The following is a 27,765-nucleotide window of genomic DNA, read 5'->3' as shown; positions in this document are numbered from 1 at the left end:
TGCAACTAATGTGGAGAGAATATTGGACAGGTTTATTAAAGGTAAAGCTTTGTTATCTGTATGTGATTCAAATTAACATAATCAGTTTTTGTTTCATGACACTGAGAGACAGTATATTGAACACATAGGTGCCTGTATTTGTCAGTATTTATTTGTCAGGGTCGAGGTCATGTTTGATTTTAACACCTAAAGTAGCCGCGTTTACCACCTATATTGCTTCTTCTTTTTTTCAACAAAGTCAAACATTCAGTGGACTGAGACGGAAGCTGACTAATGGGTTGAGAGTAACAGAGGATATGCTGAGGTTTCAGTGACGGGGGAGTCACCTGGGAGAATGCTCCTGAGCTCCACTATATAAGACTGAGCAGATCAAGAGGGGACCATGAAACGGCTTCAGAGAGAAGAAGGGCACCAATCAGCGCACTTTACAATCCTTCTCTTGGACACTCGACAGAAAGGAGCACAGGTGAGCTTTTTTGTTGCTTCCTCCTTTTAGACATCCAGAATTTCTACATGTGATTAAATCCTCATATGCTTTATTGAAATATTCTTGCATTGTCTTTTACTCCTGATCTTTCAGAAGCTCAAACTATGAAAAGCGCTCACTCTTTGGCTGGAGTCCTGCTCCTCATCATGATCCAAAGCAGCTGGCAAATGCCTGACCAGGACACAGACCAAAACCCCATGTAAGATCAGCTCTCAGCTTTGTCTCATTCACATTGGCCTAAAAACCTCCCCTAGCAAAGATCAGGATTAGAAAGGTCTCACTATGGGAGTATTTGGGGACACCATCCTGAGCTGCAAAAAAAATAAAATAAATGGAGCAAATCTTTTGAAGCAAACAGACAGTTTTTAACATAATTTAATGGCTGTTTTTGGTTGAGAGGGCTCCAGTTGGCCAAACATTTATGAAGTAAGTCAGGCAAAGAATATGTGCTGGCAGACTGCTTTGCCATTGACAGCTCTGTGTGTTGCACTCAGAGAATCATCTGTTAATATTAGAGGAAAAGGATATCCAGTGCAAAAAGACCAAATGTCATTCATCATTATGTGAATTGTAATTCTTAATGAGAAAACCCATAGGGAAAGTTAATTTTAATTTGCATTTTAGGGGAGTTATGTGAGATGATGTGTTTTATATTTCATGTATTGTAATGCCTTCCTTGTAGTGTTATTTATACTGTACATATTGGCATTTTAATATTTATATGTTTTAGTTATGTTGTGTCTCCTGTAGCACATGCTGATGCAAAGCTCTATTTACTTGAATACTTACTTTACTTGAATCTTTTGAACATTTATTTTTACAAGCAATGATCACAGCATCATCAAGATCCAAATTTGCAGAAATAATTACTTATTCCAAAATGTATGAGTAGTTATTGGCGGATGAGAATGATGCAGCAGGTTTACAGAGTTGTGTCGCGAGGACTCCAGCAAATAGAACGCCCCTATGGGGACCATACAAGAGAGAGAAAGGACAGAGATATAAAGGCAGGGAGGTGAGGACATGATAAATGGTAAGCATTTACAGACAAATGACAGGAAGGGGAGTGTTTGAGATGAGTGTGTGTTAGCTTAAGCTTTATTATCCCCATAATTTCTAGTTTATTGGCGGAAAACTCCATGATGGCCGAACCCATTGAGCTCCCAAACATGAAGAGACATTCAGAGGGAACATTTTCCAATGACTACAGCAAATATCTGGAGACGAGAAGAGCACAAGACTTTGTTCAGTGGCTAAAGAACTCAAAAAGGAATGGGTGAGTGTGCTCTTTTATTACTGTGTCACTTCAACTTGGTATCATAGTATAAATTATATCATATAATTATTTATAGGTCAAGTCTGTAATATATTGAGAAAACCACATGTATTGCTTTAATTGTAGAATTAACACTGTTGATTGCTGTATGCCTGGTATTGGAGACAGACAACACAATTACATATACAGTTATTGTGACTGTATCATCTAAATGTGTCTGTCTACAGGAGCCTATTTAGACGCCATGCAGACGGCACCTACACCAGTGACGTGAGCTCCTACCTGCAGGACCTGGCAGCCAAGGAGTTTGTGTCCTGGCTGAAGACTGGCCGAGGCAGAAGAGAGTAAATTCAACCTACATCTCCCTAAATAATGCAACTATTCACACTGACCCTGTGCTATTATATGTTTCACAATCTGTACTTGTCTTTTTCTTGGTCATGCTATTAAATTCCCCTCATAAGAAGCCCTGTCAGCCTTCAGTGGTTGAAGGAAATGTTTTCAAAATGGGAAAAAAAAAAGTTACAGTATGTTTGAAGTGTGTCTCAATCATAAATGCTATGTGACTTTTTTTTATCAAGCATTCACATCATGATTCATTTTTCACATTTTTCATTTTTCTTCTCACATAACATTTGTAAGAATATGTTACAATCACATTATTGATCTGAATTGCAATTTTGATTATTACATCTGTAGATAGTCTCAATACCTTTTCTTATTATTCAGATAAAAGTCATATTTAGTTTTCAATAAAGAAATGTGTACAATCTACGAGTTCCCTCTTTAAAAAAATGAATGAAATATTGGTTTGACAAGGATCACTCTTGGCAAGGACCTACATCTCAGTGTGTATGTGTCTGTCTACACCTCAGAGAATACAAGATGGGGTTTTAGGCGCAGGATCCACATGGTTATGTCCATGAAGAATAGAATTTTAAAACTTTCATTAATAGTAATTTCAAAGAGAACATTTTCTTTACAGACTTCATTGTTAAGACAAAATTTGACAGCATGCACCAACCATGCTCTATTAATCCTTCTGTTTATGGAGGCAGAACAAAAATCAATAAACACATCACTCACTAGGGACACATCTGCTGTGGGATGTCTATAACGTAACAAATGATGTGTGTCACCTGTCAGGTGTTCACTGAGGAAGGATCTCCCAGTGATGCTCTGACAGCACACCTAGGAGGGTTATGCTAACTGTAAGAACATGAAATCACTCAGACTCGTTGGGAACAATGACTGGGTCGACACTCTTGAGTTCCTCCTGGCGCTGAGACAAAACAGGAATTCACATGAGCCAGAAGCTTGACATGCTTTGGGATGTGCCACCTCTCTAAGCTGTCATCCGTAGCACATCAAACCATCTGTTGATTGCAAGAACCTCTGCCCACTTCAGTCTATTTGTAGGCCAAATCCCTGAAGGTTGGACATTTATGCTTAGTATCAGATATTGGATGTTTCTATCATGGTATCCCCCATGCAGGAATTACGTCAATGCAGTGTGTGATCAAGCATGTGCACCTACCTAATCATTTGACAGTTATGTCTGATATGTGATCTGAGCCAAATTAATGCTTGTTGAGTCTTAGGGATACAATGAAAAGTTATTTATTTGTGGTTACAGATTGAGTAATGTTAAACATCTTTCTGTAACTCTCTAACAAGGTTGCAAAAACTTGCTTAACTAATGCATACCTAGAGTGGTAATGATGTAATACATGCATTACTGCATCAGGATGTATCATTAATTTCTGTTGTTCTGTTGTTATTTTGTACCGCACTGTATTTTGCATTATAGTATATTATTATTTGCACCCAGCTTTCCATTGTTGCTGTGCACACACCTTTAGGATTAAATCTGTGACAATGACAAGACAGAGAGGTCATAGAAATTTATTAAATTAGAATAACTGACAACATATGCATAATCAAATTTCTGTTTCTTAAGTTGTTTTTAAAATAAGCCCATACCTAGTTCTTTTCAAACACTATTATTACAGCTTTATTTGGCCCTCAGATGTATAACAGAATTGGGTTAAATGATAAAACTTTTAAATTCATGATTCACTGAATTTTATACAAACATTAAAACAAATGAGATTATGCAAATTTACATTTACAACATAAGCAATACATTGACACCAGGAGGCAAAATACTGTAAGTCTATGTTTGAATAAAATGTTATTTATTCATTCTATTTCACAAAATAAATATAGATGAATAATTGATCATAGAAAGAGACAATTGACATTCTGGTAGAAAGTGCTATTGCATTGGTTTCTTAATATATTGCCCTTTATCAATCACTTTAAAGCACTCATACCCATTGAAAATGGCCCCATCCCATAAACATATTATTTATATTACATATATTTTGCAGGCTGTTCATGTTAAAGGAATGTGTACACATTTATGTATGTATATGGTTATGGTCAAGAATGACCTTAGGCTTTTAAAATACTACCTAGATCTTCATATTTAATTTCACATAAGATTCAATGCCTATAGAGAACTTAAATATATATAATAATCATAGGGAATAAGTATATAAATGGATAAAGAATCCAATATGTAAACAAAATAAATACAAATTGATCCAATAACAAACAATTGAATTGAAAACTGTCTCTTAGCAAGACGAGACATTTTACATTTTCTTAGGTAACATTCAGTGTAGCAATATAGGATCTAGATTAAGAAAGTACAATTTGACAACACGAGAAAATAGTAAGTTTCACTAGTTCATGAAGAGGCAGAATATTTGTGACACATCAGATAACAGTTATTCACTTACAGTACACACAGATTTACAAGACTAAACATGAACATTGATTAACTGCAGCATACAATACAGATTTGTTTGCGAGCACACAGAAGGGACGGTGACAAAGACTCACAACGCTGTCCTCCATCTTCTTCATCTTACATTTCTCATCATGGACACCAGTGTTGTGAAACACTGTGAGCGTTGTAGAGGACTGTGAGAATCAATAAAGAAAAGACAGATGTATAATTAGTAGATATATACTAAGCATATATTGTGTTTTAAAGAAGATCTGTTACTGGCAGTGGTGGAACATGTACTCAAGATTCTTTACCTAAAGGTCCCATATTGTAAAAAGTGAGATTTCCATGTTATTACAAAGCAAGTGGAAGGGCTATAAAAACACTGTGAAAATATCAAAACGTTCAATCCACAGAGAAATGCACACAGCCCATATTCAGAAACGGTGCCTTCAGGGTGCCAGAGGAAGAATACAGTTCAGACAGACAGTATGAGCACTTGAACATTAAAGCATGTAAACATGTAGAAACCCAAGTATGAACCTGAAAGTCTCCTTTTAGTAAAATTAGTAACAGAGTGTAAAAATACTCCATTACATGTAACATTCCTGCATTCAAAATTATACTTGAGTAAAAATAAAGAAGTAATATAAAATGTACTTAAAGTGTCAAAAGTAAAAGAACTAATTATGCAGAATGGCCCTATCCAGAGTGTTATATTATTATATACTGAATATATTGTACAAATGATTAGATCAGATGTTATGAATGAAAACTCTAAATCTGAAAAGTATAATAACTACAGCTGTAAAAGGAGGTGCTGATAAGCAGATGTTTTTACCTTTCAACAGAGCCAGGCTAGCTGTTGCCCCATTTCCAGTCTTTATGCTAAGCTAAGCTAACCGGCTGTTGGCCGTAGCTTCATATTAACAGTACAGATTTAAGAGTGTTATCAATCTTCTCTCCTAACTCTCGACGAGAACGTTAATAGACATATTTCCCAAAATGCCTATCTGTTCCTTAAATCTAAAATTCTAAAACCTAAACAACTAGTTAATCTACAGTTTGTTGGACCTTTTCGGTGCAAAACATTTTGTTAGATGTGCCTGACTTTTATAAATACTCTCATAATGCTTTCTAGAAATATTGCTGTAAATTAAAACAGCCACAGATATAAAAAACATTCCATAAAAACAAAAAGCCAAAGATTTAATGAGCAGCCAACCTTGTAGATAAATACGACATTACCTTATTGGAATGTTTACCTAAGCTTATTAGTGCCCACACATAGTGTAGACATAATAATTAAAGAATTGTTTTTTTTTAAATGTATTTTTAATCTCTGTCAACACAAAACTAACTATAAGCTATGAGTGAGTATACTATATATTCAACCATGCAAAAAGTCTTACCATAATGTTTGGAGTTGAGATGTTTTGATTATTTCTCAAATGTCTTAGCTGTTCGCAATCCAAGTATTTCCAAAAGAACCTTTTGACATTTCATCTGTGATATTGATGATGGGTATTTCTCTGTGAAAAGAGGTAACAATTTACTTGCTCATCTTTTTGCAAATGTGCTGTACATGGAATGGCATTCACAAAATAAATGGTGTGTAAATTACTTGGACTTAAAATAGAACTTACTTGCATCCTTCTAATGGCACTTGCACTACTCCCTCATCTTCTGCCAATATACTCTGTTCCTCCTCCTGAAGGTTGTATAAAATACAGCTTAAATGCATGTCAATATTTATCAAGTTACTATAAATGAAACTGACATGCATGTTGTAATAAAACTGTACATAGTTATTTGTTTATGCTAGCAACAGCACCTCTTGAGCATCCTCAAGCTTCTTCTTCTTGCTCTCTGGCATGAGGTCATCCAGCCAGCTCAACTCCCTCTTGGTGAAGAAACAGTCCATTAGCTTCCTGATAAACACCAGAGCCAACACCTGCAGAATTGAAACACAGAAACCTCTGAGTCCACAGTAAACACTTAGATTGCTACCTATGTTATGGTCCTGCTGATGCTATAATTGGAATGTTTACGCACCATCATGGGAAAGACAATGGCAGCCTTGGAGGTCTTGATGACCCAGAGCATAATCAAACAGCTGAGCTGGATGATGGTGAAGAGGTGCACTTTCCTCAGTGGTACATGTCGTAGATAGATAAAGTCTGGCTGGTGCTTAGCTGGCATGCCGAACAGTTTCAGACGGTCAAAGAACTGGAGAGGAGAAATGATAAAACAATTCTTGAACCTCATTATTTTTTTGGCCAAATGGGGGACAGTTGAAACAAGTTGTGACACAACAATGATATATCATCCCCTTTAAAGCTGATATGGCAAATATGTTGGCAAAAAGTTGCTTATTTACACCTCCATCAGATACAGCGCAACATTATCATTAATTTGAGTCCACCTGCCCAATGTAAGTCCAATATTTACTCCTTTAGATCTGGTTTTGGTCTCTACCAACTCCTGAGTGAAATATCTGGCTCCCTAGTCGAGCTGTGTCCGTCTGCTGTTTGGTGCTGACCTGAGGCCTGTACTTCGAAGAAGGATTTGGCGTTAGCGAGCTAACTTCAGGTTCAACCCAGGATTTTCTGTATCACCAAGGTGGATCACTTGTTATCGGGTTCAATCGCCGTGGTAACTCATGCTGAACACCTAACCTGGTCGGGAGCAGGTTAAGTTGGAGATTAGAGATCAACCGGTGTTAAAGCACCGCCTACTGACCAATCAATACTCGATTGATAACGGCGTCACCGTTCTTATAGAAGATCAGGCGGAGTTCGGTGCGCAGAGAGAGAGGGAGAGAGAGGGGGGGGGGGAGAGAGAGGGATAAGCTCATAAAAGTTAAAACATTTAGAGACCGACAATCCTGTTAACATTCACTGATGGGTATCTTTATGAAAGATATAGATTTTAAGAGGAGGGAATTATAGGCTATTTGTCGGTTTCTTCAGCCATGTGTTGCCAATATTTTTTTATTTTCTCTCACGATCGCTTACCTCTGCCAGGGTTTTAACTGAAATAAAAGGCTAAAGCAACGACAGTTCATGGAAAGCAAAAGTGTAATTATGATCAGATCTTGTGCCTGGGGAAGTGACCGGTGTAGTCTAATGTCGGCTATTATAGTGGGTGTACTGTAGCCTACTGTATATTGGCCAGAATCTGCCTTTGGGGTAGGAGGGATCATAGTGGGGGGGCCTGGGTGTCCTCCCCCAGGGAAGTTTTAAGCATCAACGACTTCATTTCCTGCATTCCGATACACTTTAATGCACCAATTTACGGTAAAAAAATACCTTCATTCTTCCTATAGATGTTAAGAAAAAAGCACGGATGACAAATCAAAATTTATCAAAAATATAATGGAAATTAGCCTATGTTGTTACGTGTCATTGGGCATTTTTTCTATATAGAAATCCTGTAGCTTACTATCACGTAGACTACACCACTGGAAGTGATATTGATAGGATAAGCGTTGTGATTTACGTAAAACAGCGTCGGCTTTTTTGCCAGCTTTCCTTCCTGCATTTTGCATTGTGTTCTTCATATTTATGTAGAATTATAGTTTGCCCTTCTTGTTTAAAATATGCGACTCTGGTAGATGTTTGCGATTGGTCGTGGTGTGCAAACACCGCCGCTTTTATGTGAACGCGCGCGCCGCTGGATTGGGAAACCCTGAGTTGACTGAACTAGCTGATAACCAGCGTCGTGATGCAGCTTATGCGGGACCGCGGTTGTAAGGTTAGGTGAAGCCGGATAACTGAAAGAGATCCAGGGCATGTTGATCTTGCTTCGTAGTACAGGCCTCAGGTACAGTGGGTTTTCAGAAAACAGCTGCCTGTAGAGGCCTAAAATGACTGTATGAGAGTGATGACAGTGAACCTAAACAGTAAAGTCACAGGCCTGACAGCTAAACAATTAGCTGAAACTCGTTATAAAGGGGAGCTGCAGATTCAGTGAATTATTCTCCGTAGTTTCATCACTGCTAGCGATCACTTTCACATTGTTTTCACATTGTCAGTTGATACATGATGTTATCATAAAATAGAATAACCACTATGCAGTTTAAGTTGCAATTAACTGTCTGTCCAGACTCAAATAAAATTATATTTCTCACTCGACCATCCCACAGTATTTTAGCAGTTTTGTCTCAAGTATGTAACTAAGGGATAGGCCTACATCTAGTTCTACAAAACAAATCTGTAGTGAAGACTTGTGTAATAAAAGGTATTAAGTTTATTTCTTGGTGAAATGAAATTATCACTATATTCACTGGACTGATAGAGAGCTTTGTCAAATGGTGCAACGACAATATCCTGAAGCTTAGCATCAGCGAAATATGATCACAATCCCACCTTCTTTTTCTGACTTATGGCGTTGAATAATGGCCATAAATGGCATTTCTTCAGAACAGTATGATATAACAGTGGTAGTTGACCTTTTAGATATGTAATGTGATCACTTCATCATTTTATCCTAATCGACATTTATATATATTTTTTTCATTTAATCATTTTCAGCCTTTATTTTGATAGGACAGCAGGAGACATGAAAGGGGGAATGACATGCAGCAAAGGGATGGAGGTCGGAGTCGAACCTGGGCCCGCTGCGTTGAGGAGTAAACGCTCTACCAACTGAGCTATACAGGCGCCCATTTATGTGAAATTTTGTCATATTAATTCTTAAGTTATGGCCAAAAACGTGTTTTATGAGGTCACAGTGACCTTGACTTTTAACCACCAAAATCTAATCAGTTAATCATTAAGTTTGTGCCAAATTTAAAGAAATTCCCTCCAGGCGTTTCTGAGATATTGCGTTCACAAGAATGGGACAGACAACTTGAAAACCTGGCTGTTGCCGGCGCGGAGGCATTAAAATACTGATTAGAGCCACTTTAAGTTATCTCATCTATCTTAACTATTTGAAAGGTGTTACAACAACCACAGGTACATATTACATGCACATGTAATGTAAAAGGTTCCTAAAACTCACAGAGAATACAGCTCTGCAGCAATTTTATAATCTTTAAGGTCTTCATTTTGGCAGCCTTTTTTAACAAAACAGCTCTTAGAAACCGACAATGCATTGCCTCTTCAGCAACAAACAGCAGACAGACACACACTGTTACTGATTAGCTGGGGGACAATCCAGCATCTATCAAGCTAAAAGTTGCTCTGTGTGTGCCGGATGTGTAAGTACAAAAAGCTGGATCCCCTTGAAAAAAAAGCATAGGACTCCTGAGCAATAAAGCTCTTTATTCCAAAAAGTGTTTGTCTAAATATAGTTTTCAAAACCAATAATAGAAAGTACTTTTAAGTGAAGAAAATAAGAAATAAACTGTGCAATTAAAGAACAGCCAGGTGTTCTCTAAATGTCGGGAACACACCAGAGGCCAATTAACACATTTTATCTGGGCAGCCAGACAATATAGAGGCGATCCCCTATCATGGCTCGCTGAGAATTAACTGTCTACACAGATTATCCGGTAGGAGCGTCTACAAATTAAAATGTAACCACACTGGCCAACTATCTGTCAAATCTTAGCCATGCAGATAATCTCAAAACATTTTCATATTTACAACCAAAATTCTGCACAGGTCTGTCACAGGAAGTGTGTGCTAATCACATTAGAAACTAAACAAATAAAAGCTGATAAAACACATTTGTTGTTATGTGCGAGATGCTATTAACTTGCAACATCAGTCAGATTTGGTCCACTAAAACCAGAGTCAGTCATATCAAATGTGACTGACTAAGGCAAGGTTTGATCATTGTGTTTCCTCATCTAGTACATTATAATGTGAGATAAAAAGATGCATTAAATAGAGTAAAATTCACATTATTTTACCTGAATGCCTCTGAGAGAAGATGCTCCCATGTAAAGGAATACTCCATACAACACAGGCATAGGAATAAACTGAGGAACAATAAAAGGGTTGTGTCAGTAACACAATTATATATGCCAGGAACTGCTTTATTTTAGCAGGAATACACACTTTCAATCACACTAGATACATACTGCAAGAATAACTGCACATGGATGAAAATGCCCAAATAATAAAAAGACAGTGCCTGACCTTCAGCACAGATGTCATGAAGACAGAGCAGCCCATGAGGGTGAAGATCATGAGGCCGGTAAAGCGTTGCTCTCTGATGCCGAGGAACTTGGGCACTTCCCCAGGAGCTGAGCATTCCGACTCCAGCTTCAGGCTGTTGACGTGGCTGATGGAGAGGACGGTGGCTGCCACGAACCAGGGCAAGCCCATCAAAGAGCACACACCGAGCATCACCCCCACTATGAACAGATCCAGGTGGTACCCACAGCCTTTCTGAAGGGGGAAAGCACCACTAAATAAAGTTGAAGTTGAGCAAATTTTGAAGCACCTTCAGACATCCTGAATTCAAATCAGCATGTCTCCAAGATGCTATACAGTACAGTAAGTAACCTTAGTATTGCAGTCCGCAACCACGGTTCAGAGCTGGGACGGTAAAGTACCTTGAGTTTGTGTTCCTTCCTGTTGATGATGACAGCTGTGATCTGCTGGTCCATGAAGATGAGGATGGTACAAAGCAAAGCTGGGACCACTGTAATGACTGTGGTCCACCAGGGGTTAGGCCCCAGCGGGTTGATGAACCAACCTCGATCATCTCTGGTTGGCTGATAAAAATAAATTAAAAAGTTTTTGTTCTTGGTTAGACATAATTAGTAGCTTGTTACTTAACTTGTTACTCAGCAATTTCTTGATAAAATCTTCTTTTGCGGACTACCTCACCTTAAACACACTGGGAACCTGTAGTTTTGGAGAGGGGATACCTAAGGCATAGTCGATTAATACCATGGCAAGGATGGTAAGGAAAACAGAAAAGTCACTGATGATGGATCTCACCTGATAGAAAGGAAAACATATACAAATTATTCAGTTTTATCTATTTTACCCAAAGTAAATGCAAACAAAAGGGCTACAGGAAATGGAGCTCCTCATTTTTCAAATGTCCTTGTTTCTATTATGCAGTACCTATATTTGACCACTAGAGTGTACCACTGCACTAATCCACTATGCAGCTGTGATAGCTTTGTCTTCATGCTTGGATCATAATGCACTCTCATGTAATGATAATGTGTGAAGAATAGTACCTTTGTGGGAAAGTAATTGCTGAACTTGAACTCCTTGAGGAAGGCGGACATGAGGACGGTGGAAAAGAAGAGAATGACACACCAGAAGAGGACATCAGGGACGTAGGGTCCATGAGGACCACAGGCGCTGCCCACAAACTCCCCGCGCTTTTCAATACAGTCCTGCAACAACACATAGAGCACGCCAGAGCTACTCATACTCATCATATAATGAGCAATACACAAGAATCAGCAGACTCTAGGTTACAACAAATATGTTTTATTATGAGCATCAATGTCCACAGAAAACTTAACTGAGTACAAACAAAATGTGCTTTTATAGTGATTTGCAATGAGTAATCCACTATAATCCAGCCCACATGCCCTTAATCTCCTCTGTTCAGTTTCCTACATCTGGAAGGGCATATGCCACTTTAAGGTGGAAAACCTAAATGCACAGTTCTCCTTTCAGTCTGTCTTTGTGTAACTCAATAATTCCTGCCCAGGTGTGCGTATAAAACCCCACAACCGACAGATTTGTTTTTTGTTTTTTATTCTTTACTTTTTTCCTACTTTTTTCTTTAAAAACCAAGTCGTCGGAGGTAGTACCTTGGTCTCCAGTGCTTCCCAGTAGATTTCTGAGGCAGTGACATTGGTGGTCTCCCAATACTTCAGGGTGCCATTGGTGGGGTCAGCAGGTTCAACGCATGAACATCTGTGGAGGAACATGAACATCTGGGTGACTGAATAATCCCTCATCTGTCAGGGATTTACAGTACCTCCAAGAATTGTATTTAGTACAGGATATTGTGTGAGAATAAGTGTTCACATACGAGTACATGGTGAGTTTGTCCAGGTTGTTGTTCTTGTTAAAGGGATAGTGGTCTCCCAGGTGGATAAGTTTCTCCAAGGCCTCATAGATGAAGATGATGCAGATGAGTGAGGCAAAGGCTTCCTCTGTAAAACGTGTGATGTAACAAACAAGCGAACTGGCATCCGTAGCCACCAGCACGATACAGAGGAAAGCTGTCCACAGACCAATACAGGTTCTCAGAGACAGATAGGACAAGCCATACTCCCTATGTGGAGATTAAAGAGGAAAAGTCACAGTGGGATAGATTTGAGATCAAACCACATTATATATTGATTATTTACTGTCTGTAATGTGGTGGATTAGAGGAAGTCATTATCACAGTGAAATTAAATGGTCTTTTGTCCATACAATCAGAACATTTAATGGTCTATAGGGAGGCCAGATGTTTGCCAGATGGTTCATTCATGTCCACAGAAGTTATCCCATAGCAAGCCGATAAACTTTAGACAATGTAATCACAAAATTATGCAATGTATAGATTATATGAATAATATATTTAAATGAGATGATTTATGTGTACAGTCACATGAAAAGAAAACATACTTGCAGAATTTGAACAATATTTTTTCAAATACAAGCACTGGCCCCGTGCTGCCCAGGATGGTCAGGGGCTGCCCTGCCAACAGGGAATAGGCTATTCCAGTCAGTGAGGCTCCAAACAGTGACTCAATTGCACTCTGGGGAATGGGAAAGGACAGAGAGATTATTGATGGATAGTTTCCTTAAAAATCTTCACCATATTGAACTACAACTGTCGTCTGGTTTAATGTACGGAAAGGCTAGCAGCAGTGTACAGCAGTGTACAGCTAGTCTTGGCAGAACACTGTGAACATTTAGAGGAAAGGGTATGTGATTTACTATGCGTCCTTCTGTTGCCTCGCCCAATAGTCCTCCAAAGGTGATGACAGGGGACATGCAGGCACAGTAGAGGAATAGGAAAGAGGCCACACACTGTAAACTGAAAGCATCAGTGTAGTCGGACAGGTAGTGGGGTGCCTTGCGCTTGATGTCTAGAAAGAGACCACCAAACCACCTGCAAACATAAAAAGGACATTTGTCACATGTGAAATTTATATTTTAAAAAGCCTACTGTAACAGATACCCTGCTTTTTTATTAATGTTCACTTTATTCTTCTTTAAAAAATGTGCTAAAATAATTATTTTTCTCTTTTTTCCTTTACTTGCTTTCCCTCCATTGCGGTCTTCCCAACGTGTGGCTTAGTGTGATAGGCCCTTACCATAGAAAAGTGTAGCTGCAAATAGAAATCTCCAGGCAGGATGTTTCTATGGAAACCACGTTATGACTACAACCATAGTACAGACCTAGTTTACCCAGAAATAGCCAATCAGCATTACGGTGTACAGTTGGTAGAAAAGTGATATTTTTTTCAGTTTACTGGCTTGATTTTGAAAACATTTTGTGTACATTTTAGACAGCATATAATAAGGAAAGACTGATGTCAAATTACCCCATTATTTTATATATCAATTTACATTACACATTTTACATTCACAATTATTCAACATTGCCAAGCATTATGTAGTGCACTATGTCAGCATTAGTATACGTTCAATTAGATACATTATTTTTCTCTAAGGACTGATTTTTTTATAACGCAAATGAAAAATCAGGCTTTTAAAATCCATTACTGTATTTAACTGCAGGCACGGTTACAAAACATAACAAAATAAATGTTGTGTTGTGTGAAGCTGTCCAATTGTAGATAGATTATCTGCAACAACGTAGCAAGCAAATGAGTGGGCTGCATGCTGTACTGCCACAGCACTGCATTTCCAGAGTTTAGTATGAGGCACTTATTTGTTTAAAATAATATTTCTTCACCTCAGTAAAAAACACTTATTGCTATTCTACTGGTGATCAGAATTCACTTCACAAACACTGCCCGTGATTCCACACCTTCCAGTTCGCTGCAGTTCTGGACCCCCGTGGCCCCCTTCCTCCTCTTCCTCTTCGCCCTCTACTAATCCGTTAGGTAAAATGTTACTTTTCTTCCTCTTCTCCTGTTTAACAAACAATCCACAGCAAGTTGGGTTCTTTTTCAATTACAAAATCTTAACAAATGAAATCTGAAAGAGAAAACCAGCTAAACAATTCCTACAAACCTGAGAAGGTACATTTTTTGGTGGCTCTATCCGTATGGATGGGTCCCACTCTCCTGGAGGCAGGACTGTCACTTGATCGAGAAATTCATCAATTCCAGCGATCAGATCATTGCGGTCTTTCGCTTTATAGGCAACATCATGGAAAACCTAGAGACAGAAAAATATGGAATGTTAATTAAGGCTACACTCCTGATTCAAACCTTGACTGAATGCAGTGCAAGCAGGGCTGCCCATGAGGGGGTAAAAAGAGGAATGCCGCTAGGTGGGGGGACATGGAGGCCTGTAATAATCATGTTCATCCTAAATATAAGCAATGAAAATCAAATTTCATTTTGAACCAACATATATATTCACCATTACTTATTAAAACAAAAGTGAACATTGTATGTATTGTTGCTTTAATAAAGTGTAGCCTGTTTCTCAATGAAAACCCCCTCTCCTGGAAATGGTATGAGTCTTTTTTGCCAATTTGGAAAAACGAATGCTCCCTCTGAAAAGGATATACTGTACAGTGATCATAAACACCCATGGAGTTGCTAAACAGGATTCATGACATGAAGCTTAAGCGCATTTATGATGACATTTGCATTGCACTGGGGCTATTTAGCACTATACCAGTAACTGTGGCAGGAGGAGAGAGATCATTCAGTAAACTGAAAATAATAAAGAATAACTTGCGCTCCACAGTGAGCCAGGGCAGGCTTAATAACCTGCCAATACTTGTCATTGAGTCTGAACTGCAATAGATGGGCATTAAAGACATTATAAAAGACTTTGCATCCTGACAACAAGACAACAATGAAGATGACTGCATAAGAGGCCAAGATGAAGCCATAAGGTAAGAAATTGCATTTTCTACTAGGAAATGTTTGCCAACCTTAATTGTTATCAAACAGACAGACACATTCACAGTTGTATCTTTGGACTTACTTAACCCCATGTGCAGAACATACTACACACACTTAGGACCTGCTCACTATGAAACAACAGTGTTAATTACTGACTCACAATTCTCCACTATAAAATATCCAGTATCATCAAATCTACTAATTCCACAGAATGTATAACAAAGTTGGACTTTGTCAAAACCCATCTTTTCCTTCTCAGTGATGATGGATGGCAGCCTAAATCCCAGACAAAAAGGAGGACATGAGGGCTGACTAATCGCCAAAAGCTTTTGATAAAAGCTCTGAGCTGTGTTTCATGCTGAGAAATGTTCCACCACTTCAGGAATTTGTTCAGTTCTGCTGGACTGTGAATTTATGCAAAGTGCCTGCAGAATATCTCAGTGTGACATCTGGTTGACATTCAAAACAATCCACACTCTTCAAAACATTAATGAATAAATAAACCCTGCAGGATGCTAACATGGTAATGAGGTGTTCCTTAGTGAATTCTTACCTCATCTGTCATGAGTGTTGCAATTGACCTTCCAATCTCATGATACTGAAGCGCTCTACCCAATGGCCCTAAAAGAATAAAGAGAAACCTAAAGGCAAAAACACACATATATAAATATATATATATATATTTTTAATACATTAACAAATTCAATCTCAATCAGAACCAACTAAGTCTAACTAACTAAATCTACTAAATGTCAAACAGGGTTCAGCTGAGTAAATAAATATATGTTTGGCTTATTGAACTGGTTAGTTGAATCAGCCCACAGCAACCTTGTGGCGATGGGGACTTCAGCCAGCCCACTGAGCATGACTGCCGGTGAAAGGCGGACAAATGCCACCACCGGCTTGTTCAGAAATTCCAGCTCTCCCACTAACACGTTACACGCCTCGGCCCCTGCCGGGATCTTCTTCATGAAATGGAGGTCTTTCTGAAAGAGGAAGTATAGTGTTTAGAATATCATATAAAAGGCCTTTACACCTTTTCCAGTGGTTAGCTTAGTGGTTATATAGGTAAATAATGCATTCTATAAATAAGTCATAAATTACGTTAACCCTCACATTAAGCCCCAAAATATTTGGTTTGACTGGATTGTGGAGTCTAAATACAGTCCAGCTGTCTAGGCTATGTGCAGGATGTGAGTCACAGATGTGTTACAATAAAATATTACAAAAGATTATTAAAATATAGATGTTAGTTTGACCTGTTGCATAATATTTTATAAGAATGGCAGTATCTTTCATTTCCCAGAAGTACGATGCCTAAAAGGGTTGAAAAGCTGACCCCGACTATGAAACTGATCCTCTTACAGTAGCTATATATGCTTTACATTCTTTTAGGAAGTGGAACTGCATTGTACCAAAGATTTTGGAATGTTAAAAGTGTTGCTTTTTCAGCAATAATAATGTGGAGTTGACAAGTGTTGTCTGAAGAGTTGTTTGTTTCTTCATAGAGTTGATGTAGCCCCAGTGCGGCTGTTGAGAACCATCCAAAAGAATATTTGGGATGTATTGATGAGCCATGTCTTCCATAAACACTGTTATGGTGCTGATTTTGAAGTCCCACAGTTAATAGTAATTATTTTGCTGTGTGCATCAAGTAAATAATAATATGCAGACTAATATGCAGCTGCTGAAAAGGGGGGATTTTGATTGCAGCTGTGTTCATAAATATATAAGGTGCAATATGGATGATTAGGTACATTCAATTCAACAGTTCTAAAAAACACACTCCATATAAGCAGAGCACATTTCATTAATGTTTAGGAGAACAGGACAAAGCACATGAAACAGTTATTAACAATATTGGACATCGGACAAGGACAAAAGATTAAACTCCTATACATTATGCAAAAGGTACCATTTGTTTTTGTGTGGTTGTCTAGTGGCTGTAATACTTAGCATGGTTATAATCCTAATCCTTTACTAGATGACCTTTCCATTTAAAATACCAACAAGGACCTACTGTTCTATGTTCGAAACACACAATTAAAATATAATATTCGCTAAATATTAGGTCTGGGCGAAAGAGGGGGAAAATCAGATATCCCGATATTTTGGACCAAATACTTCGATATCGATATTGCTGCGATATTCTAGGGTTGACAGTTGGTGCTTTCACAAAATATCTTCACACTTAGATTTTAGATAATCTTCAGTAATGTGGACATAATGTCTATGTTGGGAAAAGGCAAATAATGGAACAGCTAGAACAGTCTGGTAAGTTCAGAAAAGTATATCAGTTTAATGTAATGCAGCCTGTAAAACCAGGAAAAGACAACACTTATGTCGTAGCACGATATTACAATGTCCAAAATTTAAGACGATATCTAGTCTCATATCACGATATCAATATAATATCAATATATTGCCCAGCCCTACCAAATATGATTATTTAGTAAGAATTATATTTGGGTTACTGTTACAGATACAAAACTATACAGTATCCTGACAGTTCAACAATACAATACCCACTCTGACAAAAGTGCATCCAAAAATCTTACTTTACGAATTAACTAGTAACTATGGCTGTCAAATGTATCTCTCTGACATGTGAAGTAGCAGTCTAAAGTAGAATGAAATGGAAATACTTAGAAAAGTTTTCGCACATTATGCCCATAATTTGAGAAACACAGTACTGTATATGTCTTTTTGAAAGAGGAAGTATAGTGTTTAGAATATCATATAAAACGCCTTTACACCTTTTCCGGTGGTTAGCTTAGTAGTCATTAATGCATTGTATAAATAAGTCATAAATTACGTTTACCCTCACATTAAGCCCCAAATGATATGGTTTGACTGGATTGTGGAGTCTAAATGCAGTCCAGCTGTCTAGGCTATGTGCAGGATGTGAGTCACAGATGTGTTACAATAAAATATTACAAAAGATTATTAAAATATAGATGTTAGTTTGACCTGTTGCATAATATTTTATAAGAATGGCAGTATCTTTCATTTCCCAGAAGTACGATGCCTAAAAGGGTTAAAAAGCTGACCCCGACTATGAAACTGATCCTCTTACAGTAGCTATATATGCTTTACATTCTTTTAGGAAGTGGAACTGCATTGTACCAAAGATTTTGGAATGTTAAAAGTGTTGCTTTTTCAGCAATAATTATGTGGAGTTGACAAGTGTTGTCTGAAGAGTTGTTTTTTTCTTCATAGAGTTGATGTAGCCCCAGTGCGGCTGTTGAGAACCATCCAAAAGAATATTTGGGATGTATTGATGAGCCATGTCTTCCATAAACACTGTTATGGTGCTGATCTTTGAAGTCCCACAGTTAATAGTGATTATTTTGCTGTGTATAATAATATGCAGAATAATATGCGGCTGCTGAAAAGGGGGGATTTTGATTGCAGCTGTGTTCATAAATATATAAGGTGCAATATGGATGATTAGGTACATTCAATTCAACAGTTCTAAAAAACACACTCCATATAAGCAGAGCACATTTCATTAATGTTTAGGAGAACAGGACAAAGCACATGAAACAGTTATTAACAATATTGGACATCGGACAAGGACAAAAGATTAAACTCCTATACATTATGCAAAAGGTACCATTTGCTTTTGTGTGGTTGTCTAGTGGCTGTAATACTTAGCATGGTTATAATCCTAATCCTTTACTAGATGACCTTTCCATTTAAAATACCAACAAGGACCTCCTGTTCTATGTTCGAAACACACAATTAATATATAATATTCGCCAAATATGATTATTTAGTAAGAATTACATTTGGGTTACTGTTACAGATACAAAACTATACAGTATCCTGACAGTTCAACAATACAATACCCACTCTGACAAAAGTGCAACCAGTCTTCTGAAATTAAAGTGCTCATATTATGATCACTTTCAGGTTCATAATTGTATTTAGAGGTTATATCAGAATAGGTTTACATGGTTTAATTTTAAAAAAACACCATAGTGTTGTTGTACTGCACATTGCTGCAGCTTCTCTTTTCACCCTGTGTGTTGAGCTCTCTATTTTAGCTACAGAGTGAGGCATCTCACTTCTGTTCCATCTTTGTTGGGAGTCGCACATGCGCAGTAGCTAATTAAGGACTACTAGCCAGTCAGAAGCAGAGTATGAGGGCGTGCCATGCTAGCAGCTAGGCGAGCATTATAATGTGTGTTACAAAGTGACGCATGTTCATCACGGAAGTAAAGGCTGGACTACAATAGAGCTGTTTGGAGCAGTTTGTGAACAATGTTTTCTGTTGGAGATGGTAAGTCGCTTTGGGGTGGACTTTGGGCTTTTTCACTTTGTAAACCTATTATATGCACAAAAAACAGATATAACACAATAAAGGAAATGGAAAAAAGCCAAAAAGCATAATATGAGCACTGCACAATCCTTTACATAAGTAAAAGTATCAATACATATAAGGATACTTAATTACAAGTAAAATACCAGCATTCATAATGTTACCTAAGAAAATTATTTTATTATTCCTATAAGCAAATGATACTTAAAGTATCAACATATCTCATTATGCAGAAAAAAATGGCCCCTGTGACAATTATATATTATAATACTGTATTATTGTTGCTGATGCATTAATGTGTAGGCAGCATTGTATTGTGTTGCAGGTGTTAGAGGTGGAGCTAATTCTTATAACTTTATATATTGTTAGGTATTTTATCTATAACAATGTATAATATTTTATAAGATGATGATAGGTTTTGCATATAAAATCTTACTTTACAAATTAACTAGTAACCATGGCTGTCAAATGTATCTCTCTGACATGTGAAGTAGAAGTCTAAAATAGAATGAAATGGAAATACTTAAGAAAAGTTATGCCCATAACTTCAGAAACACAGTACTGTATATACTACAGGGCATCTGCACAGTGTGTGTACTATACCTTGCTGAAGTCCACAGAACTGTTCTCTTTACTGATGTCCCCTTTCCCGTCTGTTCCCGCTAACTGGGACTGGGAGGCCGTCATCTGACCTGGATAATCCAGAAAGGAGAATTATGAATAAATTCCAAAATGTCTCAACATTTCAGCAACTGATGATTTCACTAAACATTATGAAATTGACCAAGTATACAGAATATCTCTAGAATATTTCTGTGAGGATCACACACAGATCCCAGAGGACAACATCTACTTAATACACTCAGAAAATATGGCGTGGAGCTTATCAGAGATTGTTGCTTTGAAATAAGCTTGAAAATGCCACACCAGTGAAATTAAATTACTCATGATGTCCTACCAAGATGTCTAGCAAACTAGAAAATTATTTAACAAACAGTTTGGTTTGTTCTGCGTAACTAATTTTGTCATGTGGAATTCTGGCAAATCTGAAGCTTAAAAAACGTAGTTGGCAACGATATAGGCATGTAATGCTTCCAACTACAAGCATGTCCTGAACTAAATTTAACCCAGAATTCAACCAAATATTTATTGTGCTGTGAAGATCAACCGCCAACAACTTTGCATATTTATAGAATGTACTTTTGCACATTGCTTCTTATCTCCTTTTTAACTCAACCACTTCAACCCAACAAAAACAACCTATTTTAAGTTGCCAGTATCAACATGAATCATGAGAATATTCCCCTCTACAATATGTTTTTTTTAAGTATAAGCTGGTAAAGGGGCAAGGGCATATCGTATAAACCAGCACCTGCTGACTTCAGTGGGGCTGTGGCAGGTGGGTGGGCAGATGGTGGGTGGTGAATAGAATCAGGAATGAAGAGAAGATGGAACATGCGCAAGTTAAGACCATATGCATATAAGACACACATATTGCACATTTACAAAGCATCTACATGTAAACACTACTGACCAAGGACCTCAGGAAGAATAGCTCAGGAGCTAATGAGGATCCTAAATAAACAAACAAACAAACAAACCACATTTATTGAAGAATCCAGTAAAGCAGTGGTCCCCAACCTTTTTGATTTGCGACCCCTTTAAAACAAAGTTGCTTCTACTTTAGACCCCTTCTCACAGTTTGCATACAGTATTTCAACATGTTCAACCAAAGACTGATTCTTCTTTCTCACCATTCTTGTCCAGGTGGAGCTCCGATGTCCGTCGACCCATGTCAGCAAGGGAGCGTACAATCGGCAGGCGATTAGCCAGCTTCTTTTGGTTTTGGTGATGGTGCTGCTTCAGCAGTGTTTCACGCACTCTCTTTCTGAGCTCATCTCCCAGTGGTGAGTATAACTCCTGGTGGTCCAAGACCATGTCTAAGGTAGACAATGACAAGCTATTTGGATACATGTTTCACGGTTCTAGTTGAGTGCAACTTAAATTCAGTGCATCAATCTATTCCTAGATTTCACAGTGCATCGTTAAGAAAAAGGAGCTTTACAAAATGTAATAGTCACTAAGACAACTTTATCTGAGTTCTTAAGTTGACAAAAATAGCAACTTTGTCACTTGCTACAAGTGTGTCTCATTACAATAGTTACCTGCAATCTCTTCAATGGTATTAGCCCTCATGTCGAGCAGCACAGTGCTGTTGATAATGCAGCTTCGCAGCTCAAACAGGCTGTGCAGAGACAGAGTGGCTACGTAGGGTTTACTCCACCGCTCTCCTCCGTCCTCCACATCCTCCTCGAACTTCAGCCACCTGTAACAGGAGTTTGAGTACCAGTCAGGAGAGAGGCTAGCAGACGGCAAACTGGCCGGCCATCTGTTCTAGCTGTAATAACAACACTGATTCATTGTTGGTCCCTCTCTCCTCATATTAGGCTCATTTACTTTCTTTACTTATTGCCTATCATCAGGGTATCACTATAAATAAAATATGTCTGATTTACCATTTTAGCAGAAGACCATAATTCATATGATAAATAAATTCTACATCTTGATTAACACTGACAATTATCAAAGAAATAAAGTAACAAGTTAATTCCCCAAGTAATTACAACAATGACTTGTGATTACTTAATGTAATGGAAACACAAACATTAGACACACAGACCACAGCTACATCTCTCATCAGTATAAGTGGGATCGTGGGCATGACCCGTCCATTCAATCAGAGCTTTCAGTAAGGACATGTAGGTCATGTCTTTGTATAAATGCTGCGATGACATGGCAGTCTAACAGTACCTGGCACTTTCCCTCCACTCAGAATCCTCTCCATCCCTTACACAGATTTCATCCATCTCTGTAAAGAGGTCATGAGGAATATGCTCCTCATCATCATCCTCAGTACCCAGCAGGAACTGCACTCTCTGGGAGGGAGTGTCTGGGAAGATAAGAAATTGCCGTGGTGGTTTAAACTGAAATGGTCACACTAAGTATTTTAAGATAGTAAGAGATAATGAACAAAGGTAGAAATATCTTTTTTTTCTATGATATAATGTGTGCAAGTTCATTACTGTAGTTAATACCGTAAACAGGAGACTCTCTACCCTCCAACAAGGTGGGGGCCCGGTCCGTGCTCCTTTTCTTGTGTTTGTTTCCATGGTGATGGCGTCTGCGATGGCTGCGGTGCCTGGTACTGCCCAAAGGGACGTGGACCCCGATGTAGAGAGTCCTGTGGCCTGGAGACACATCACACAGCAGTTACACGACTGCAACGTGCCTATCTGTGTCTGTCTGCATGCTTGTGATAACCATTATGATTTCACTGATCATGATAAAGCACTGCTTCTTTGTTACACCATCAAGCTTTATAGTATTTATCATGAGTTTCCTCCGCATCCTGAGTGTTTTTTACTGTGATGAAGTGCATTGCTCAAACAGATCATATGTAATAAAATAATGTTTATTGCTGCTATATAATGTACCATGCCACATTAATGCCACATATGGTGGTGAACTCAAATAAAAGTTCAGACTATAATGTTGTGTGTCGACTTCATACTTGCTATATAAAAACAGGGCTTGAATTAGTGATCTTTTACCGACAAACAATTAATGCATAAATACCTGTGTTCAAACATGTCTAAATACTTATTTTGGTCAGCAGGGGCATATAATGTTAATGATGAATGAAACGCAGGAAAAAGTAATGATACACAAATATCCTTGAATTCTTCAATTTGTATGGCATGAAATTACAACATGATAAAGTAAGGTTATAGTATATAGTATGGTATAGTATCTATTTACAGTATCCTTTTCATATAGGCAATACATGACAGCATTCTGCATGAAGTGAGTGCATATGGCTTTGACAATTTTAATTGTTGAATAATTTTTAATCTTATTTTTTTTTGCAGTTTTGTGGGGGGGTTTGTGCTATTGAGCTCTGGGAAGAAACTGCAAAGAGGAGCCTAACAAAGAGCCTTTTAGTGAACTAATGATACGTTTTTAGTTAGGGTGCAAAGTTCAGTTCATTTGAGTGTCATCTAATATGGAAAGTTGTTTCCAAACCTACTGAAGCAATGTGATTAGCACACACATACACACACACACACACACACACACACAACACATACAACAGCCACGCATGAGGAGCACAGTACCCACACTATATATATATATATATATATATATATATATATATATATATATATATATATATATATATATATATATATATATATATATATATATATATCAACATTTTTTGTATTTTAACAAATTCATACTTAAAGGCTGAAGCCTTTAAATTTCACTTAGCTAAGCTAAAACTGAAAAGCTGTGTATTGTTATCTGTGTCTATAGATACAGATGGGGAAAGCTGCTGGCCTTTAGTTAGCCAATGTTACAAAATCATACTGTTTGTAAATTGTTTTGATTGTCCATGTTTTTCAGTGATTATGACATTGCTGATACAAACTCAGCTCACCCACAGTTTCTACCTCCCACTCTGCTCTTGTATTTTAACTTTAAAATAGCTGTCAAGAGGAAAGCAGCCGTTTTATGGAGAGAGTGGGCAGGCTCAGCTACAGCTGCCTTTTACTGCTTGAAGCTTGTTGTATTCCAGATGCAGTCAGTGCAGTCCAGGTACCTTCAAGATCCTCCTGCCCGAAGTTGGTTCCCTGTTGGGACCGTGTTCCTCCTCGGTCCACCACAGCCTCATCATCATTCCTCTGTTGGACACATAGCGGTAAACACAGAAAAACACATATTCAACATTATAGACATTATAAAGAGCACAAGTCATACAATATCTTCATACAATATCTTATCTTAGCTGAAACAACATATCTTCCAGTATGTTTCCTGAACTTTGCATGAAACACATTTTATGTTGACTTGGTGCTGCCTCACAGTCAACGGCATTATGAACAAACACATTATCCAATCGAATGGTGCGTTGCCACGGAAACAAATTACATGTCTAATTTTAAAGAGGAAAGAGTATCATCTTAGTCCAAATAAAAAGCTTTTTATAACAGGAACAATAAATGACCCACTTACAATTATAGTTGTACTTCTGTTTAAGGTGCTTCCTTTGCAGTGACCTGTATGACTTTGGTAATGGGACCCGATCGTAAAAGGTGAATCACTGCTTGACAGAGCCGGCCCGACCCATAAGCGACCTAAGTGGCTGCTTAGGGCCCCGTGGCTACCAGAAGGCCCCCAAGAGCGCTTGAAATGTCCCACAGTAGAGCTCGTAACAGAGCCGGTCTATTTAAAGATAGTGTTGCTGCTAATAGGTCTCACATTAGTCTTTAAATGCTTATTTGTCCATGATGAGTGCTTAAACTAATATTTACAATACACAAGTTGGTTTAGTGCAGTGGCAACATGTTACAATGTGGAGAGTCCCCGAACCAAATCCTACTTAGGGCCCCCAAAAGTCTAGGGCCTGACCTGCTGCTTGAATTGAATTACAAAGTTAGATGAAGCAAGTTTGTACTCTCCTTAACTGGCTGTTTTTTTCTTTTCATTTTTATCACTGATTTATCCATCATCTTCTTTTACCACCCACACTTATCCAGTTACAACAATACATTACACTTGTTCTTAAATAGAGGAGAGAGAAATAAAAAAATAAAAACTTAGGCTGCATTCCAAAAGAATGAAACAGTTTTAGGAGTATTAGCTTTGATATTATGTTACTAACTCATTGCAACAGGCAAGCAAGTTATACGACACTGGTCCACCTGGAGGTTATCTAAACTCATGGTTTATTTAACATGGTTTATTTAACTGAGAGAACCAGCATTATGTGGTGTGAATATCGGCCTGCTTATGTAATACTCATTGAAGAAGATGAGGGGGAGTAGGCGGTAAGAAGGAATCTGTAAAAACCAACAGAATTCATTTAACAGTGCATGCAAGGATAAAAAACTCAACACCTGCTTTCAAAAAACAAATATGTGATTCATTCAAGTTTTGGAGCTTTTCAACATTACACAGATGAATCCTGAACATACAAACACACACACACACACATACTTATGACCACCCACATGAGAATCATTTCTTAAACCATGGGAGGCTAAACTTCATAACAGGCTTTATGGAAGGCACATAACGCGTACTCTGACCGCTAACTGTTAACTGGAATGGTTTTGGCTAACATCTTGGTAACCAGTTACCTATTTGCACAGCCAGCAGATGCGGTGCAGCAGTAGCTCTGTTTTGGTCTTCACCAATATCTGGCTTAAAGTCTTTTCTTTTGTAAAACCGAAAGATACTGTTTGAAACCACAAATACATTGCTTCGCTGGCTTTAAGTTATCCAATTGGTTATCTAGCTAATTCAGTTTGTAGTGCAGCATCTTTTTCACCTAGTTGTGATACACCGAGCCGTTGTGAGCTCATTACTGCCCCCTGAGGCCAGAGGGCGGAAAACACCACCGGCACTGGACGGTTGGTGAAGAACCACATTTGTAGTGGGTGTTTTTCACCAAATAGCCACAAAGGGCAACAACAACAAAAGTCCATACCACACTCCAAAATGAACTTCGACAAGCGGCACAAAGGTGAGATTATGCTTTATCGGAAGTGTTTGCAAACAGTATTTTTCGTTTTTTTGTTTTTTTTACTAGATTAAAGACTTCATGAATGTGAACTAACCCTAACTGGTTGGATTAGCAAGGGAACAGCGCAAAGCCACTAACATTATAGCATGATGCTAGCAGGTTGAAAAGGAATTCAGTTATGTTGTGGACAAAGAGTTTATAATAATTGTATAATCTAATAATATGTTATATAATAATTATTATTATTATTATTATTATAACCTCTTTGTTGTGGAGTTGGGCACATGAAACGGTGGTGCTTGATTAAGTCATGGGATCACCAAAGTTATTAGGACGGGCCTTCTATGAACCATGAATGTTATTAGGCCTACCAATTGCCATGAGGATCCAGTAGTTGTCTCGCTTTTCACTTTGGAGCAAACACTGACAGACTGAATGAACTGCCGTTGTAGAGCAACAAAAGTAGTATTTTGTTAAAAACTGACTGTATCCTATAATTGCATTTTACACATTCAGCAGTAACGTTAGCTGATGAACAATAAATGCATACATAACAAATAAAGAAAGCCACCATTACTACTGCAAACATTCATCAAACAACTAACCTTTTTGATGAACAATATGTGAAATATGTGACAAATAAACACTCTTAGTGTTGATTAGTACACCATGGTATGGACTTTTAAGAGTAAAACTCATTTGACACTGTCATTTATTTTAAATCCATGCAGCAGCAGCTGGGATTGAGAATGCAAAACAAACAAGAGAGCAACAACAAGAGAGCTCTGCAGAATCAATCCTGTCTCCTGGAATTTACGGACAGATCAAAGCACTATTTACAGTAGGTATTTTTTATCCTAAAAGCTTGCTTGATATCAGCTTTTCCATGAGCCATCTTGACCACCATTTGACCATCAAGGCATTATTATAATGAAGGGCACTGCAGTTCACAGCTGCAGTGCCACATGTGCTGGCCAGGCCACAAGGCTGATGTTGATAATCTGTCTACAAATACACAGGGCATGGATCAACATCCCTGCTCAGATTAAACCGACAGTATTTGTTACCAGAACACCAGACGCATTAGCCCATATTAAATCTGTACTATGCTCACATACCTGTTTGTGAAATAAACTGTATACACCTGTGTGTAACATTACTGTAAATTGGACTACAGTTGGTTACATTCTGCCACATCTAAAATAAATTCAAATGCATTAACTTCTAATGGTCCATGTAGGTCTGTGTATTATCCAGTCATTCAATTATTCAATTTAATTATTCAATTCAATTCAGAAACTAAAAACTATAGATAGT

General features: G+C 38.0%; 2 protein-coding genes across 4 annotated transcripts in view; one reads left to right on the top strand and one right to left on the bottom strand.

The window, feature by feature from the left end:
- The first annotated feature begins 230 nt into the window (after positions 1-230).
- Positions 231-2,393, top strand: gcgb (glucagon b). The gene is made up of 4 exons (XM_039818445.1): positions 231-466; positions 581-686; positions 1,608-1,763; positions 1,991-2,393. The coding sequence occupies exons 2-4, from the start codon at positions 592-594 to the stop codon at positions 2,109-2,111; spliced, it is 372 nt and encodes a 123-aa protein (XP_039674379.1). The 5' UTR covers positions 231-466; positions 581-591; the 3' UTR covers positions 2,112-2,393.
- Positions 2,394-3,652: 1,259 nt separating this feature from the next.
- The window catches only part of slc4a10b (solute carrier family 4 member 10b), a 33,194-nt gene continuing 9,081 nt past the window's right edge, over positions 3,653-27,765 (bottom strand). For all 3 annotated transcript variants that reach the window (XM_039818484.1, XM_039818485.1, XM_039818486.1), the window contains 24 exons: positions 24,523-24,604; positions 22,955-23,107; positions 22,671-22,809; positions 22,025-22,185; positions 21,614-21,799; positions 20,463-20,551; positions 16,364-16,521; positions 16,089-16,176; positions 14,688-14,834; positions 14,482-14,585; positions 13,422-13,596; positions 13,107-13,240; positions 12,523-12,768; positions 12,299-12,404; positions 11,711-11,872; positions 11,349-11,462; positions 11,072-11,233; positions 10,653-10,904; positions 10,424-10,492; positions 6,616-6,789; positions 6,395-6,514; positions 6,207-6,271; positions 5,973-6,092; positions 3,653-4,754 (listed from right to left, as the gene is read on the bottom strand). In XM_039818484.1, the coding sequence (XP_039674418.1) occupies positions 6,017-6,092; positions 6,207-6,271; positions 6,395-6,514; positions 6,616-6,789; positions 10,424-10,492; positions 10,653-10,904; positions 11,072-11,233; positions 11,349-11,462; positions 11,711-11,872; positions 12,299-12,404; positions 12,523-12,768; positions 13,107-13,240; positions 13,422-13,596; positions 14,482-14,585; positions 14,688-14,834; positions 16,089-16,176; positions 16,364-16,521; positions 20,463-20,551; positions 21,614-21,799; positions 22,025-22,185; positions 22,671-22,809; positions 22,955-23,107; positions 24,523-24,604 (3,162 nt within the window). In that variant the 3' untranslated portion in view covers positions 3,653-4,754; positions 5,973-6,016. The remainder of the gene's footprint in view (positions 4,755-5,972; positions 6,093-6,206; positions 6,272-6,394; positions 6,515-6,615; positions 6,790-10,423; positions 10,493-10,652; positions 10,905-11,071; positions 11,234-11,348; positions 11,463-11,710; positions 11,873-12,298; positions 12,405-12,522; positions 12,769-13,106; positions 13,241-13,421; positions 13,597-14,481; positions 14,586-14,687; positions 14,835-16,088; positions 16,177-16,363; positions 16,522-20,462; positions 20,552-21,613; positions 21,800-22,024; positions 22,186-22,670; positions 22,810-22,954; positions 23,108-24,522; positions 24,605-27,765) is intronic.

The sequence above is a fragment of the Perca fluviatilis genome, chromosome 12, assembly GCF_010015445.1.
Source record: "Perca fluviatilis chromosome 12, GENO_Pfluv_1.0, whole genome shotgun sequence".
NCBI lineage: Eukaryota > Metazoa > Chordata > Actinopteri > Perciformes > Percidae > Perca > Perca fluviatilis.
Note: the sequence above shows the minus strand (reverse complement) of the source record. Positions and strands in the feature narration are given on the sequence as shown.